A 19,491-nucleotide genomic window follows, 5' to 3' on the forward strand; every position below is an offset into this window, starting at 1 on the left:
AGTAATTTTGTACGGTGAGTTGTCTTCAGTGTAATCTGCCTTCTAGAGAACCACAGATCTCATCTGAAATGTTAAAGTTCGCATGCAATGTGTTTTTCTATTTTAATGGGTCTCTCTTTGTATTTAGCCATCGCCACTCATGTATTATCAGTTTGGTAATATAAGTAGAAGTGCTCACACTGCACAGTTTTCCACTACTAGTAAGTTTTGTCTGTCCTCTTTTAATTAGAGGAATTCATTTTACTTGTTCTCACAGTTCTCCATCTTGGCTCATATTATTTGTGTTATAGCCAGATATCTGATGATGCTATGTGGTAGAACTTGCAGTCATTAAATCTTCAGTAAACTTAGTGGTTTTGTCTCATTCTCCAATATTGGCAATATGAGTATGAAAGTTAACGGTTATATGCTTTAATTAAGATTTCATTTCTTTTCTTTTCAAAATAAAACTTAAATTTTAATTATATATTTATTTAAATAAAAAGGATTAGGTTCTGATTCCCTGATTCCTAATTTCCAGACGAGACCCACACTTGCCCTGGATTCTTTTGCCAATTCCAACCGTACTAATGGATTATGTAACTTTGATATTAACGGATGCAATTAAACCCTAACTTGAAAAACTCTAATTAACCCAACAACCTCCAATTTTACACTAAGAATTGCTAATTAGCCCAAAATATTTCCAAGCAATCCCACAGGTGTTCATGGACGTTGAAAAACCAATGTTTTGCCCTGCATTTGTTTGCTAATAACCTTTTTAAGGCCACAATTTACTCAGCTAAGTCCCCTCTAGTACAAGGGGAAAGAACGAAAATTTAGGTATTGTATATAAGGGCTGACAAAGAATTATTATCCCGGTAATACTTACTCTAATATGGAATTATCACAATTTCATACATGTTATAGCATGCAATAGGCAAATTCAGTGTGCTTTATTCTGTTTTTATCCAATGCAAGTGACAGAGTCATAACCTCCACATTAAGCTTGTTCTCAAATACAGGGGCTACTGTCTGTGACATACCACTTTAGAAGCAAGCCTGGCCCGTTTTATTGTTGTAGTCAAGGATTGACTATCGACTTTGAGTCTCGTACATGAAAAAGGTTCGATGATGGCTGTGTGTTCAATATTTTTTGAGTAATCACACATAAACACAACATACCGCCCAATATCACCAGTTTAATTTTTAAGATTGCAAGAAAAAAAAAAGCTCAGTCTAAAGGTGTTCCTTTTTCCATTTTTCCAATAGTCAGGAAAAATAAACCAACAATGAAACTGGTATAAAAGAATACAACACAGCAATACAGGAAAAAGCATTGAAAGTATATATTACAGGCAATGCCACAGTCCTGTTCAGATTCAACATACAATTACTTAACCAAAAGCTCGTTTTACTTGCTGATGCAGGCTTCCTCATTGGCATAGCCTCCTGAATATTGTATCACTCGAGATCCGCTATTCCAAAATTGGAGATGAGTATCTTCATCTGATCAACGAAGTCTGAACCTGTTGCATACTCCGTTAATAATCCAACCGCAAATCCAAACATTGCCCATCTGCACAATAGAGATAGCATGGGGATGATCATTGACTAAACAATTCATCTCAATTCATCCCCTATTTCCTCAACAAGAAGAATAATAATGGCATATGATAAATTCTCAAGGAATCCAAATAATTGAAGGATCCTAGGAATCCGAATAAATGAAGGATTCCTTTCTCTAAAGGACTATTCACAAGTATATCACTTTTCAACTTCATAGAGCCATGCAATTGAGTGATCAATTGGGTCATGCCTGAGTGGTCGTGTGATGGACTATTATTCTCCCTACCCACGTTCTATTCCAGAGTGACATGACAAAGTTTTGAGCTTCTACAGAATCTGGTTTACCCTAAGTAGCATCCTCGGAATGAGGGGAAGGAAATACCTGGTCGATTTCCCCAGGAAATGCACTAAGCAAAAAGAAGAAGAAAAAAAAATCCACAGTTAAGTGGACACTTAATTCAACTATTCTTTATTCATTAATTTGCTAACAACTCCATGTCCTTCTAATTTTTCCCAAATTTACCAAATGTATATAATTTTAAATATTGGAATATTATGGTGCCCAATCTGATATGTTGGCTCTTCTAGCATGGGTGGGGAGAAGAAACAAAACCTTGTAGTATGTACAGTATATTGTTTTGTAATTCTGTAATATAAGACTCAATTTTTCTAACCGAAAAAAATAGCATATCATTTTCTTGTGTGTGTGAAAACACTTTATATTATATTATTAAGTGATTATTTTCTTACATGGAAGCGCTTACCTGAAATAAACTATCCATTCTTTATATGAACTTACTTCTATGTGCCCTTTTTTTGGTGTGCTGTGGTTGTTTATATCAGAAGAACAAACAGAGTCCATTGTCTGAAAATGATGGGATAACTAACTATGCAATTATTTCAGTACTTCAATCTTGGAGGGTATCACTTGGGTGTTGAACAATTCTATATTGCATGATACCCAATTCATTACAGATTTTGTACACAAGATCCAGCCCTAGGAAGAACCAGTATTTAATGCAAAAAGGCTTTTATAGGCAAACCTAGCATGTACAACAAAGATATGAAAGTAGACAAGTTCAAAATTTAATTTGGATGGTACCTTCCATTAGAGATTTCGTTCTTGGGAGTGAATCCAAATACTTTAGTTCTAGAAGCCTGATCCTCAATCTTTTTCTGAGTGAAATATTCCTGCAATTCCTTCGCTCTCTGCCTCTGGTACTCCAGAGTCACTGATGGAGAAGTAGATGTTTTAACACCAACTTTAGCAGAAGGAATAGTTGGGCCAGGAGGAGGCGGTGGTGGAGGCGCAGAAGAATCAGAGGAAGGTGGAGGAGATGGGGGTACTGGCCTCATGGGAGGGGTGGCCTCTTTAATGGTGGGGCTGCTAGGCCTTCTCAAGGGCCCTTCGGGCTTGGAGCTCCGCACACACAGTTTGTTCGGTAATTTCACTGCATTCCCGGGATTTGAATTGGTGGACGAAGGGAGAAATATGGAGGGGAGAGTTGGTGTTAGAGACATTTTTGAATATAGAAACAGGATTGAAGGATGGATGTTGTAATTGTGGGGATGAGAAAAGGAGGAGTGCTATGTTACTCACCCATCTGCAGAATCAAATTTCCTGTCGTCTGTAAGATCGACGTGGTTAGCGTCATATATCAGACGAGCTGCAACAGGTGGATAAGGTTGGTCCAACGAGACTCCCTCGACCAAATTTTGTTCAACGAAACGACCGCAATTGGGCTGAGTGGTTCTAAATTCGTTTTGTCACCAGATGCCTAGAAAGATGTGATTACCGATATTAATTTCTGAGCAGTATACGTGCATCTTGATTCCAAGATTATCTATGTAAGTTTGAAGTACTTGAACTCCTTGGTTTTGGATAAGACGTTTATATATATAAACTTCTTAAATTTTTTTCAATTGGATAGGAGAATTACACAAAGATACATATGAGATGAAAGAGATTTCCCCACTCAAATGGTAAAGCTTTATGTTTCTCAACGTAATAATTATAACGATATGGTTGTGTTATGTGCTCACAATGTTGGTTATGACCCTGCTGTGTGCACTATTCAATGGTTTTACATTAAACAAAGGGCTGTGCTTTTGCTAAGTGCTACCTTCAGGTCCAAGGCAAGAAGACCAACTATTTGTCTACATTATTTTAGAAGGAAATTCCTTGGTGATGGGTTTTGTAACGGTTAACATGAGATTTCAAATGATTCAGTTGAGTGTGTATTCTGAAATTTGTTTTGGAATTTGGAATATTATTTTTAATAAGGTTATATAATAACTATGTTTTTTTGGTTTAGTTTAAATAAAATATTTTGATGTCATAATGTGTTATAAGAAATGCTCTCAACAATGATAGAATTATAAAATGAATTATATGAACTTTTTAACTTTTTTTTCTTTATATATATATAAGAAATAGCCAATAATTTATTTATTTTACTAAGTTTGGTGAGTTGTGAGATGATTGGTCGTTTAACTATTGGTTTGAGAAACTGCAACTCATGGGCATCTAAGTTGTAAAAATCACTCAAGGATTTCATTGACCTAGGCCACACCAACACTTAACATGACTATTTTGTTCCCACGAAATTTCGAACCCATGACCTTCACATCACACCCCATCACTTTCTATTCTACTCACCAATAAAATGCTTTAACTATAACAATTTTTGTTTTATTTTTAATTGCTTTGAATATTATATGAATAGTTAACATTCAAATATTTTATTTAACATAAACATCAAAATATTTTGTTTATGCTTATATTTTTCACATCAAAATATTTATATCTATCTTTGAAATATTTTATCTATGATTAAAGTTAAAACGTCATTTTTTTAATTTCCCCACTTTCTCTCTATACATAAATAAATAGAGATTAAGTTAATATTGAAATATTAGTGAATAAGAATATTTCAATATTTTATTTCAAACTTGAATAAAGAAAGTTAAATGACTCTCTTATTGGAAAATAGAAGTATGGGAAAAAATTTATTGTCAATTACTTTTGTCACTTTTTAAATACAAAATTGATATAATTGAAATATTTCATTTATGATTAGCATAGAACTATATTTTTTTATTATTATATCTTTTTAAATATTATATATCAATATTTGTCAAGAAGAAAAAGAAATAGACTTATTTAATACATTATGATATAATATCATTATTATTTTAAAAGACATCTCCTCTATGATAAAGAAATAGTAAACTTAATTTAAACTCTTGAATATCAATGATAATCTAGTGAATACGTAAGGGTGTGCAACACATCACCAAGCTTAATTGTATGAATTTATCATTAAGTTTTCAAGAGATTAATTTTTGAATCGACATTGATTTATGAAATAAAAGATGTAGATGCTTTACTTGTGGAAACTAACATGTAAAAAATGTTATTATGGTGAACTCTTCCATCCAAAAGAAAAAGAAAAGAAAAAAAATCAACGAAATCATATACAAATTTTTGGTACAACAATATGTATATTCCATAACTAGGAAATGGATAAAGAAACAAAGAAAAACTCTAACATATTTTTTAACATAGTTAAAAAAAAACAACGTAATAGAAGAAAACTCTTACCTCTCTTTGACGTGTTCCAGTGACCTTTTTTGCAGTTTGTGGGGTACGTTTTCAAACAAAATTCAAATCCAATTGATTTTACCGGATCCACTAATCCTTTGTGTATGAAGTCTGTAGAATTTAAAACACATTGAAATAAAGATGTAAATTAAACGCGAGGAAGTCTTTATCGCATTGCCATGCAAGTGATCATTCTCTACATATTTTAACGTTGTGAAATGTCTATGTTAATGGTAATTATGTAAGGTTGCAGCGGAATGCTGAGAACCATAAATGTCAATAAAACCCACGTCATTCTTTGGGAGATTGTAATTTCAAGAGCACAGCGTATTAAATGCATTTTAATATATTAAAACTTAAAACTTGTCGTAGATACACTTCTTATCGACATGCATTGAATGGGTCGATGTTGAGAGTACAAAGTATAATGATGGCATAATAAGCTTATAACCAATAAATGCTAGAAAAATAAACAAAATATTTTTAAAAAATAAATATTTTTAATTTTACAATGTTCACTTTAAACATCAGTTTTAATTTTTCGGTCAATAGATAACTAATTGGGAAGTCAACGGTTTCCCAAATACATTATACTGCCCAGAGCAAGATAATAAGAAGAGACAAAAAAAAATCAAAGATAAGGAGAAAAATTATGTATTTTATTAAAAAAAATTATAATATATGGTTGAAAGATAAAGGTATTTGCGATATTATTAGGTATATTTATCTTAATTTTGAATTTATCATGTAATAAAGATGGATCAAATTTGTGGAGGCACAAACTTCTTTTAAAATGTAAATTTGGAAAAAGAGTTTGTATTTTAAGTGATTTGATCCCTATCCATGCTTGGTAGATCTAGGGTTAAGATGGATCTATGTTGATTCTATATGTGTGTGTGTGTGAACATCATGGTGAGCGTGGAAGCATTTTTAAATAGATAAAGAGATTCGACACCTTGAAAATCCTCTCGATCATTCTGACTGTGTTGACTACACAACATAAACTTGCGATTTAAACAAATCTTTAATGGATTTCAAACAAAATTGACCAAAAAATATACCTTTTGCTAGAAGGTAGAATAGTTAGACCATGTGAAATTTGTATTTTTAATTTTTTATCATTGTTATTATTTTTGATGTGCGGAGGAATTGGCAATTAGGTTGGTCTCATACTCGTGTGACACATGGTAAACTATGACTACTACCACTATAACCCCTAGGTGAATCATGTTGCCCCCTAATACGTGGCTATGATTAAGCAACTGGGGATTTGAATATGGGAACTTGCACTCACATTCACTTGAGGTTTTCATGGGCTTTCCAAGTGAGATCTGTGAAGAGGGCTAGACCATGTGAAATAGTTTAACCATAAAAAATAAAATAAAAATATTTTCATTATTTTATATAATAATTACATAATTAACATTGAAATGTTTTATTCAACATAGGCATTGACATATTTTAATTATGGTCCACATTTTCCACATTAAAACGTCTTTTGTTATTAATATTTTTTAAATACACATCCCAAATATTTTACTTAATAAGAGAGTGAGGATTTTCGCAGTTGTTCATCATGTGAAGAATTTTCGAAATAACCTGTGTAATGGATTTATAATCCGTCTGACATTTTGGGTGCACGCTCCACCCGTCATTAGGATCAGAATAATGATATAAAGTGAGTGTTGATGAGCCTTAAAATAGAAAACAATTCAAATTAGCCATTAAGGATTTAATATCAAATTAATCAAAAGACGAGGTGTCAAGTTCAAAGATAAAAAAGAATTCAAAGCAAAGCTTTAATGTTAAAATAATCAAGGTAGTTATCTCGATATGGGTGGATGAACAGGGTAATAGTGGGGTCAGGGGGTACCTAACACCCCACCTACTCTCAAGGCTCATAGAGAGGGGGTTGGCATAGTATGCCCCCCCATGTACCATACGTTCAAAGTAAAGGTTTAATCCATGGTGGGTGTTGTTGGGAGTTTCATGATTTTTCCTCACGGTTGTTTGTTGATGCAAGTGGTATGGTGCTTCCAACGGTGGCAGGGTAGACTTTACAACCGCCCAGTAAACATGGCCCTCAATTTCTATGCATACAATTTCCTATTTTAGTGGTTGTCTTTTATGTGACTCCATGTTTAGCACAAGCACGACAATGAAGCTTGGAACCTTAGCATTTGGAAAATTCTAAACTCTTGGATGTTGTTGGGTGTGAATGGGGTGTGGTAAAAGGTTAAACGCTTTATTGGGGGCTTGCAACTAAGTTTCCCTCTCTTCACTCAGTCAATTTATGAGGTGAATTTGAGTCCCTGGCTGGCCTGTTTCATATTGTTTAATTTAGTGATTTGTTGACTTAATTTTGGGTTCTAACTCCTCTCTCACTCTATATCAGGTTTTGGATTTTATGGTTTGCCTGGTTTATTTCATTTAGCTTTGTGTGCTTTATATTGGCTCAAGGTTAGCGGGTTTGGCCAAGAAGACAAGCCACAGACCTCTAGCTTTCCTTTTATTTTCTATATTCTCCAGTGGCTTTGAATGAACCTGGCTGGAGCGGCGTTACTTACCCTACGTCGGCTTTACCGTAAAAACGGGGCTATTAAAATTTTCTAATTCCCTAGGACCATGGAAGGTCGCAATCCACTAGATCTACTAGTGTTAAGTATTTCCTAAGGTGTGGCTCTTTGTTGGTGACGTGGGAGGCCCTTCTCCTAGGATTTTCTTGTAAATTCCCTAAGGTTTATTTCATTTGGTTCATGGTTAGCCTTATTATGCCACAACAGCATGGTTGATCCCATCGTTGTGTTGGAGAGCGTGAACAATCAATCCTACCCTATCCTAAGGCTTCGATCCAAGCGATCAATGACTTTTCAAGCAGCGAATTCACCCAGCATGAAAGAAGACACTCATTGCTCGGAAGGGTTTGCTCAAAGAGAACGACAATTGTTTTCTAATTCAAAACTTATCAGTGAAGTACCTTGTTGGCTCCCAGACCCTAGGAATACTAGAGGATGAAGATCTCATTACCTACATTCACTCACCTTACACAGGCAGCTCAAAACACTATTAGAACAGCTCCTCAAGGAAAGGCATGATGACCGCAATAAAATATCTCTTTCATGAATGACATTCAAAGGAACCGATGGCATATGCAGAACAACTTAGCTCACCTTCAACGAAACCAATGGTGCATGCTGGAAAGTTTGGGACATCTAGATGGATGATTAGCACCTATAGAAAAGCATGTAAATTGTGAATATCAGCCTCTACCTCCCCCTGGCTTAAGACCAGAGAATCCTTCTACAATAACTTCATAAAATCCTAATGGTTATCTGTTGTGTCTTGATCTTACTAGTATTTTGGTTTTGTGTTCCCCTCTAATTTTGGTCTGCAAACTCCTTTTGGCATGGTGTAACCATTTTTTGAAACTATCTACTGGGCAACAATATGGTAAGAGTGAGGGTGATAGAATTTTGCAAAACGGTGGGCAGTGATGTGATGTTTCCTTATAAATGAAAAATTTTGACTTATAAAATAGTAATAATAATAATAATAATCAAGGTAGTTGTTGAAGAATTGAAATAATAAAGTTAAGGGATTAGGTCAACAAGATTGAAAAAGAGAAAAGAATATGAATATATATATATGAAAAATAAATAAATAAGGGATAAACTCCATATTGAAATTTTTTACTTTCAATTACTTTCTCTTTTTATATATATCAAGTTGATATAAAATTTATTGTATTAAGGTAGGCATCAAAATATTTTATGTTTAGTTGGTGGTTAACAATTTGTTTATTACTCATTTGCTTTTCATTGATGACATTATATTGTTCATTGATGGTTCTATAAGTGACTATGTTGCTATTAAAGAAGCCTTGACTCTATTTTGGAAATCCATTGGGATGCAAGTGAATGTTATGAAATCGTCCCTAACCTTTTTGTCTCTATCCCCTGGTGAGGTTAGAAGCATACGAGCCCTTTTTCCTTTCAATAGTAATACTCTTGAAGAAGGTCTGAAGTACTCGGGTTTCCTCCTCAAACCCAATGACTATAGGAAGGTTGGTTGGCTTTGGCTTTGGCTTCTAGCCAAAATTGAGAAAAGATTGAGGCTATGGAGTTTCATATGGTTATCTAGAGCTGGAAGACTAGTCCTCATCAAGTCGGTTCTAGAAGCCATATTGATGTAATGAATGTCTTTATCATGGATCCCAAAAGGTGTTTTATATCAAATTCGCAAAATTTGTAGCAGATTTTGATGGACTGGGACTAAAGAGGATCATGTATTACCTTGGGTGCGTTGGGATAAAATTGTTGTGCCCAAAGCCTAGGGGGACTGGGGCATCAAAAATCTCCCTTTATTTGCGAAAGCTTTGGTGACGAAGGTGGGCTAGAGGTTGTTGTCTACAACAAGCCTTTAGACTTTTGTGGTTGATAAGAAGTATGTATTCCCGACCTTGATGGAAGAATAGATTAAATCTTTGGAAAAGAAGAAACCAAATATCTCGGTTATATGGAAACTTGGTTCTCTCTTCTTTTGATGTGATTGTGGGTGGCCTTGCATGGAAAGTGGGTAATGGAGAAAAATACAGGATTGGGATCGATTCATGGATGGGTTGCTCGGAAAATTTTTGCCTATGTCATGCTTGGTTTCCTTCCTTAACGATAATGGTCAGATCACTCTCAATCAGATTATTAATAACACACGCACATCCATTTGGGCACAAGGTTGGGCTAGTGCTCAACAACTCAACATTTCATATGCTTATGTTGTTCAATGGCAGGGATACATTGAAGCTTTGAATAAGTCACATGCCCTAATCAAAGATAAGGAATGCACAATGTGTTGGGTACACTCCCCATTCGGAGAATATACTCCTAAAAACGATTACTTGTTCCTAAAAAATTATCATAGACCAAAGGGATCTGTATGGTGGTGGAGGAAGATTTGGAAGTTGTGTTCTCCGACAAAAATGTGTGTTTTTCTATGGTGTTTATTGGGAAACAAAATCCCTACTTGGGATAATTTACAAAAGAGAAGGAAGGAAGGGCCTAGTTGTTGTGTTCTGTATAAGAATGTTAAGGAATCGGTTAGACATATGTTTCTAAATTGTCCCTTCAATCGACATGTATGGATTGTTTGCATGAACAATATTGATGGTAGCTTAGTCTGATAAGAGGTCTCCTTCAGAGAGGCATAGAAACGTTGGTGGGACCGATCAAATGTCAAACAACTCAAGAATATCCCCCCTCCCATCTATTGGGGAGTTTGGCTTGCTAGGAACAAGAAAAAAATTCAGGATCAACCTTCCTCCCATGATAAGGTTGTTGCACAAGTTCTTGTTATTTACTCCCTCCTTCCATCTTTAGACTTTGTTCACATTCCTAGAATTATATCTGCTAAAGTTATTGATCACTCCTATCCATGGGATTATTTTGACAGAGCATCCCTTGAAAATGGCGTTTGTGGGGTACAAGTTGTCCTTTATCTAAAGGAGCATCATCCTTTCTAGCTGCAAATGGGCCTGGGCATGGGATCTAATAATTATAGTGAATTGATATCATTAAAACTATTGTTATGTTTGTTATTGAAAAATAAGTTCACTCTCTATAGATCTTTGGAGATTCTATGAATGTGGTCAATTGGTTCAACCAAACTCAAAGATGTATTTGGTAAACCCATTCTTGAGGAGATTTTTCTACTGAAACAATGTTTTAATCAGATCTCTTGTTGCCATATTTACAGGGAAAGGAACACAATGGTCGATACCCTTTCTGAAGCAAGCATTCAATAAGATCATGGCATTTGGAAAATCATTGCATAGACAAGAGATACAACACATGAATTCTATCAACCATTTATAGATGCCATCAACAATGCTCATAATTGACAAACAAAGCCTCCTTTGACATATATTTTTGGCTGATGTTTATAGATATTTGTTTTTATATGATGAGCACTACAGCGTAATACACTAATATGTATATATTTGATTATGATGACTCTTGGCATCATGCCATGAACAACTTTATGTAACTTAAGGGCTTTTCACTAGCCTATTTTTTAATTTAGTTTCTATAATTCTTAGATAGATATACCGAATGCATTAATATGCATAAGCAAAATGTAATTTTTCATCAGTGAATGAGAAATTACGATTGTTTTTTTGTTTGTGGAAATATATATAGTTTAACAATAAAATATTCTTTTTTACTATATATATATATATATATATATATATGAAGTTGATATTAAAATATACTAATTAACATGGATAGTCAAATATTTTATTTAGGGCCTATACTAAAATATCTTTAAAAATTGAAAGAATTATACATCTTTTTCGTTCTAAAGTGAAAATATAAGATTTTTTTAACTTCTAAAAATTATCTCTCCATATAAAGTTGATATAAAATTAATTTATTTAATATTAACACCAAAATATTGTATTTATGGCTAGGAGCAAAATATATATATAATCACAAGTACAAAAGAAATTACATATCTCCTAAATAATGTTTTTAGCTATTTTTTTGTTGTTTATTATAGAAAATATTGATTTTTGTATTTAGTGAAAATTTTGTTTTTATTTTTTATGAAAGGAGATCTTGGGGGTAAGGCAAAATCCCCTTTCATGTACAAATTTGATCCTGAGGCCTGTGGGTTATGGCCCACAAACCTATCGGAAGCGTTATTGATGCACTATTGCCTTAAAAACCTGGCTATACAACTTTATCGGGATATAAAGGAATATTATAAGCCTGCATCTATAAATATCGGCGGGTCTGTTCTCGGTCCATCACCTTCCCGCTGCGCTCTCCGATCGGCCCAATCTCTGCCGTTGATTCCATTTTCTGATCCGACAGCTATCGGCTCATCGCTAAATCACCCATCGGCGTATCGCAATTCTATCTCCGTCGTCCCTTGACCTCTCTCTATTGCAATTTGCGATTAGATCTTGGCCGTTGATCTGGCGCTCGATCTAACGGTTGTCGCTAGCCTGATCAACCAACCTGCACGACAAACCTCAACCATTGATCTACTCACGCTAGATGCGACGACTGTTAGGGATTTCGGGTGGACAAGTAGCACAGGAATTAACCGCCCGATAAAGCGGTTTTTCCTCTCTCCTTCGCTGCTACGTGTCGTTTGATGAATGGTATCGGGTGACCAGTCCTAAATACCACTTACCACTCTAGTGTCGCCCGATATCCCGCTTATTGTTTATGGAAACCGCCCTCCGCCAATGCAATAGTAAACTCTACTCCGCTCTTGCGATCTAATCCTGACCGTTGATCGTAAGGATCCAACGGTTGATGAGCATTAGCGCTTCACTTCTCTTCGCTTGGTTTTTACGCCACTCTTTAATGATTTCTTTGTGGTTTGGTTTATTTTGGTTTCCCTCGTCCTTCCACCATTATGCGATGCGACTCCCTCCTGAGCTTAACTCAGCAGGTTCTTCAACTAATGTCCCTCCAAAACATTACTTGGTTCTTCAAATGGATTCATCGATCCATCTCATTACTCTCTATTTTTTTCCTTTGTGTTTCGCCTGGACTCTGCCTGCACACGTATATTATACAGAATACTCTGATCCCTACATAACCGTAACATTTAATATACGAATTTCACACTATACAGTTTAGAACCAATCACAGTATATATATAAACACCTAATTATACAATTTCTCTATCTTTGGCCTGATCTTCTCATGTAAATGGCCTCTGATTACAATCTGCTCGTAGGCTTAGAATCACACCTCTACTCTTCTAGCTTCTCACTCGTTAACCCCTGAATTATACAAAAAGATCATGGTTTATACAAAAGTGGTTTCATGAACCAATTTTGGTTCAGATCCAGAAATCTCTCACTCTCTCCTAAAGAATCTCTTCAACTCCACTCTTTTCTAAACAGACGCTAAATCAAGCTTTCAAATTCCTCATATCGTATTCAAACCAAATAAATCTAACTGTTGGGCCTGATCTCCACACAGGGAGGATCGCTCAGCCACTATAACCCTTTTTCTCATATTCGACAATAAATAAACACTCTCATACATTTAAATAAATAAAATTAACTAAACTCTTGTCTTCCAACCCTTTGTTAGTCACAACATGTGATCATGCCATCACATTGCTGACTAGGCCTGAATGCTCCTACATCAGACTCCCAAAGTTGAAAGCTTTCATGACCTCCTAGTCATGTGTTTCTTTTGTTGATCATCCAGTATCCCAAACTTTATTTTGTAACTGGTCATCACTTTCATCCTACTGCTGACTCAATTCTTCTGCCACTGTCACTTATGTTCCTCGAGATTTCCAAATCTTATTTTGTTGTTGTCCTCTTTCCTTTCTGATACAAATTCCTTTTGTTAATTTCTTTTCCTTGCTGACCCTCTTCTTCAATGACTTCATCTTCCACAATTTCTCAACTTCCTCTTTATAATTTGTTCTTAACTGAAGTCCTCTGACATTTGTCTGTTGTACATTCTCCTTTACCATATAAATTATAAAATTTATGTCCAAATCTTCTTCTTACAAACTGTTGTTTGTATTTTACAGCTTCCCTTCCATTATCATTAAAGATAATCATTTCCTCTATGTTATCAAGTTCATCTAATAACCTTCCCAGAAAAATACAAATTCCTTCATATTCAATAAGCATGTAATTTGCATATGACTCCTCCTTCTTGTATAAAACAAAATTTCCACCACAATTGTCAGACTCAAAATAACTATGGTTTTCAATCTTCATAGGTAATTCTGCCATCAAATCTTTATACTCTCCTTCTGCATAAGTTATGAAACTGTCATCAATTTTCATTTCCGTACTTTCCTCTGCACTATACAGTGTTCCTTGTTCTAACACAAGACTATCATTCAACAGTTCAATAGCTAGGATTTCTTGGAGCATATCATTATGAAGTACCCTTTCCTCTTCTATACTTATATTATTGCAACAAAATGATGTTGTTTCATCTTCTCCTACATCAGAAACAAAATTTTGGTTTTCTAAAGCTTCTTCATGGTTTACAAATTCATAAAAATAATCCACTTTAAAATCACAGAATTCCTGAACTTCTGTATCTGTCAACATCATCTTATATTACTTCATAATTTCCATAGTACTTTCATTTTGATTCTCTATTGAAGATATTTCATTATGGTTATCATCACAAACTTCCATTTGCTTATCTTCAGCTTCTTTAATCATGACAATTTCCCTATCAATACCATCATTCTCAAAATTATTAAATACATGCTCAAAATATCTTTTTGTTTCAGCCATCTCTTCCAGTAATCTCACTTTTTCATCAACATGCATAAGCACATTGTCCAATTGTTGTTCATCACCTGTCAAACCTGAAAACATACACAACATGTCAGTTTGAAAAATACAAGGCTCTTCATTTGAAGCCTCAGTGATCAGCTCCTCATGCTTCTCTAAATTATTCTGATAGTTCACTAAGTTATTGAGAAATTCTTCCTCAACATCTCTGACTTCTTCCTCATTAAAGAAAACTTTTGGGACTGCAACTTCTTGACTATGCTTGGAAACTTCATCATAAGTTTGTAGAATACCTTTCTGTTCTACACAACTTCCTCCAACACTCAGTTTATCCAAATAAGACAACAATGTCTCCTCCTCTTCTATGATAAGACTTCAATCTTTCAAAGATTTCCTTGACTTAACTTCTTCAGCTGAGTTCTCTGTGTCAGCTTTTCTTCCCTTCACTTCACAAATCTGCGATGCATATGTTTCCTTTCATTTTTCCATTTCCCATTGATCTTCTATCCATGCTAAAATTCCTTCAAACATGATCCAATAAGTTTTCACCAAGAAAAGACACAACCATTCAGCCATACCTTTTAATTTCCTCCACCAATTGAAGTCTTGAAAGTCTTTATGCATCTCCTTTTATGTTTGTCTTGCCTTTTCCTCTTTCACCTTTTCATACATAGGTTCAAATTCATTATGCTGCATACCTGCAATTTTACATTCACAGAAATAATTAATCCCAAAAATATGAGATCCTCTTGTCTGTGAGGATGCTACCAGCACATTCCTCTCATTCTGATCTGCATAGATCAGTTCTTCATTACTGTCTCCTTCCCCAAGGAGAGATCCTTTCTCTGGTTCACAGATGTATTCTAATCCTTCATCCTCAACTATTCAGAGTATTAATTTATCAGCAAACAATTCTCTAACAGGCCATTTAACTCTTTTTCCCACATAAAATCCTTGTTTCCATTTTTCTCTAATTCCTTTCAATACCAGCTTCTTCAAACGACTGAGTTCTGCCTTCATCTCAGCCAACTCTATGTTCCTTTCTTCTTTACTCATTCCTTTGAGCCCAACTGCTTCAGCACTCTTTTTCTTTTGTCTGTGACTTTCCTCTGTACCCCTGTCATGACTAACAATAGTCAGTTCCATTTCTTCCTTTGGTGAACTTTCCTTGTTCACTTGTGAGCTGCAACTAGCCTTTTTCATCTGTAACAAGTCTCCTTCATGCCTCACCAAACTTTCCTGAGTTTATCCTTTTGGCACCTATTGGTTCTTTCCTCGAACCTTTCACTGACTAACAATTCTACCCAGTGCTCCTCTTGCTGGAATTGTTATCTCCTATCCACAATCACAATTGTGGAGCTGCCTCAACAACTTCTACCAACCACAGTTGGAAGTTGTTCTCATCTTCTCTCGAACACTCCTTGCTTTAGGCTCTGCATCTTCAATTTCTCACTTCCTTCTTCATTCAGTAATTTCATTTATTGTCGGGTACTGTCACCTTTACTCATTTGAGAGTTCTTCTTGCTCTATCTTCTTTAACATAGCTCATATGCTATGATGCTGGTACAATTCATTCTATCTTTCAACAAGTCCATTGACTTGCGCAATCTTATCTCAAGATACATCAAAGTACCTTTCAAACCTACAATATTTCCTTCAAAGATGTCTTAAAACTAATTCCCATTCCATCAGTTAAATCTTTGCCAAATAATTCATCTGTTCACTATTTCATTTAGACTTTCCATTCAAAAGACTCCATATAGCCAACAACTATTTCCCATTTTACTTTTTATAATGGACTCTTCAGCTTTCAAGATCAATTAAGATTATATCTGAATTTCAATTATTTTACCAATTCATGACAGACATTATCAATTCCTTCTGATAACTTGTTTGTAAGCAAATCCTGTCTGGCTTCTACAAATTCCAAAATAATGCCTTGTAGTGGTTCTTCTTTCAGTCCTATTAAACCCAATCTCTGTTCTTTTAATCATCAATATCATTGCCTTAAATAATACTTTAAGAAATCCTCAATCATTCTCAGTTTTCACAAAATTCTTCAAATCATTTAAATGACTTCAATGCCATAGCAAACCACTCTTCTATTTAGCTTTAAATTCCAAACCTTCTACTTCAATTTACCTTTTAAATCAAATCAATCATACAATCAACTTACATAGAAATTTCATTTTCCTGAAAGGAAAACATCTTCTCCTTTGAAATTTCAATCCCTTGTTGTTCTTTAGACATTTAAAACACATCTCTGCAAAATCATAAACATAAAAATTCTTACCAAACCTTCATCAGAAGTTCACTGCTTCCCCATTCTGATCTCGGTGTCCTTTGTAGTTTTATCCCCATCTGTATCATATTCACTTCAGTGCAATTATACATATGTTGAGATTTAAAATTCAATTTCCAAACCAATCCTTACAGAGCGTTGTGCTAGCTCTGATACCAAATGATGAAAGGAGATCTTGGGGGTAAGGCAAAATCCCCTTTCATGTACAAATTCGATCCTCAGGCCTGTGGGTTATGGCCCACAAACCTATCAGAAGCATTATTGATGCACTATTTCCTTAAAAACCCGGCTATACAACTTTATCAGGATATAAAGGAATACATGGAAAACCCTGCTTGAACCCTTAGGCCAGACTTCAAATATTATAAGCCTGCATCTATAAATATCGGCGGGTCCGTTCTCGGTCCATCACCTTCCCGCTGCGCTCTCTGGTCACCGATCTCCGATCGGCCCAATCTCCACTGTCGATTCCATTTTCCAATCCAATGGTTATCAGCGCATCACTAAGTTGCCCATCGACGTATCGCAATTCTATCTCCGTCATCCCTTGACCTCTCTCTATTACGATTTGCGATTAGATATTGGTCATTGATCTGGTGCTCGATCCGACGGTTGTCGTTGGCCTGATCAACCAACTTGCACGACAAACCTCAACTGTTGATCTACTCGCGCTAGATGCGATGATTGTTATGGATTTCGGATGGACAAGTAGCACAAGAATTAACCGCCCGATAAAGCATTTTTTCCTCTCTCCTCCGTTGCTACGTGTCATTTGATGAATGGTATCGGGTGACCAGTCCTAAATACCACTTACCACTTTAGTGCTACCCGATATCTCGCTTACTATTTATGGAAACCACCTTTTGCTAATGCAATATTAAAATTCGCTCTTCTCTTGTGATCTAATCCTGACCATTGATCATAAGGATCCAACGGTTATGAGCATTAGCGCTTCACTTCTCTTTGCTTGGTTTTTACGCCACTCTTTAACAATTTATTTGTGGTTTGGTTTATTTTGGTTTCCCTCGTCCTTCTGCCATTATGCAATGCGACTCCCTCTTGAGCTTAACTCGGCAGGTTCTTCAATTAATGTCCCTCCAAAACATTACTTGGTTCTTTAAATGGATTCATCGATCCATCTCATTCCTCTCTATTCTTTTCCTCTGTGTTTCACCTGGACTCTGCCTGCACACGTATATTATACAGAATACTCTTATCCCTACATAACCATAACATTCAATATACGAATTTCACACTTATACAGTTTAGAACCAATCACAGTATATATATAAACACCTAATTATACAATTACTCTATCTTTGGCCTGATCTTCTCATGTAAATGGCCTCTGATTACAATCTGCCTGTAGGCTTAGAATCACACCTCTACTCTTCTAGCTTCTCACTCGTTAACCCCTGAATTATACAAAAAGATCACAGTTTATACAAAAGTGGTTTCATGAACCAAATCTGGTTCAGATCCAGAAATCTCTCACTCTCTCCTAAAGAATCTCTTCAACTCCATTCTTTTCTAAACAGACGCTAAATCAAGCTTTCAAATTCCTCATATCATATTCAAACCAAATAAATCTAACTGTTGGGCCTGATCTCCACACAAGGAGGATCACTCAACCACTATACCCCTTTTTCTCATATTCGACAATAAATAAACACTCTCATACATTTAAATAAATAAAATTAACTAAACTCTTATCTTCCAACCCTTTGTTAGTCACAACATGTGATCATGCCATCACATTGCTGACTAGGCCTAAATGCTCTTGCATCAATTTTAGAAGGGACACATGTCAACTCTAGGTTGAGCACGGAAGGAATTACACATCTCCATCATACTAGGTTGTAAAATGCACCTCCTAACACAATGGTATTCTAAATGAATCCACCTTGTTTGAATGTAGATTTTCACATTTTCATATTGTAGATAGACTTATAGAGCTTAATTGTGTAAGCATGTTGAAACATCCTATGTTTTGAGCAAACACTCTACCCATCCTTGGAGAAAAAGAAGCTTTTTGAATAATGATGTGAAAGTGCACATATTTTCCTTGACACTCTCACATCATTATTCAAAAAACTTATTTTGTCCTTAAGAATGGGTAGAGAGTTTGCCCGAAACATAGGATGTTTCAGCCTACTTACACATTAGCTCCAAAAGCCAATCTATAATATGAATCCACCTTGTTCTTTTTACTATGTTTTTTGCGGAAAGGTCTCAAACAAAAAATTGTTGACCAAATTTTCTATTGAGGATAATTTTACAAGTGTGAATGACTTACATCTATGAGCTAGAACAAAATTACAAACACGTTAGACCTTAAGGTCTCTCATTGCGATGGAAGGAGCTCATCCCCTGTGGCGGCTAGGGTGAAACAAACCCTAGTCACTCAATCTTCCCTCTGTTTGAATGGATTTTCTATAAATCATTCAATGGTGAATTCATGTGATATGGCAAATAAATATTTTTCTTTTGCATGTATGGTTGTCATTCAAGCTAACTCTTCTTCAGTTTTGCACAGTTCTATGTTGAATTTTGGATCTGGTCTTCCGGTGATGTAAGAAATTTATTCCCTTAATGTTCCTGTAGATGTGGAAGCTTTGGACTATGAAAAATATTTTTCAAATAATAATTTGGTTTGCAGATTTAATGGGTTCTGGTCGTGGTTGGTCGATCTGCATAAATGGATCTCTGAGACATGGAAGCCCCTTTTGACAGACGAGTTAAATA

At 35.3% G+C, this 19,491-nt stretch overlaps 1 protein-coding gene across 1 annotated transcript; it reads right to left on the reverse strand.

Moving 5' to 3' along the window:
- Positions 1-1,161: 1,161 nt before the first annotated feature.
- Positions 1,162-3,374, reverse strand: OHP2 (one-helix protein 2). Its single transcript, XM_089373596.1, has 2 exons — positions 2,651-3,374; positions 1,162-1,558 (listed from the first exon to the last, which is right to left on the reverse strand). The coding sequence occupies exons 1-2, from the start codon at positions 3,067-3,069 to the stop codon at positions 1,444-1,446; spliced, it is 534 nt and encodes a 177-aa protein (XP_089229722.1). The 5' UTR covers positions 3,070-3,374; the 3' UTR covers positions 1,162-1,443.
- Positions 3,375-19,491: the final 16,117 nt, after the last annotated feature.

Source organism: Pinus tabuliformis, chromosome 8, assembly GCF_031772625.1.
Source record: "Pinus tabuliformis cultivar Carrire ecotype Pingquan chromosome 8, CPIR1, whole genome shotgun sequence".
NCBI classification, from domain to species: domain Eukaryota; kingdom Viridiplantae; phylum Streptophyta; class Pinopsida; order Pinales; family Pinaceae; genus Pinus; species Pinus tabuliformis.

Excerpts from the sequence above, each read along its gene's own strand:
- OHP2 (XM_089373596.1), bottom strand. The coding sequence starts at position 3,069 with ATGTCTCTAACACCAACTCTCCCCTCCATATTTCTCCCTTCGTCCACC. Across the intron at positions 1,559-2,650 it reads AACGAAATCTCTAATGGAAG|ATGGGCAATGTTTGGATTTG; the intron begins GTACCATCCAAA and ends TCTATTGTGCAG.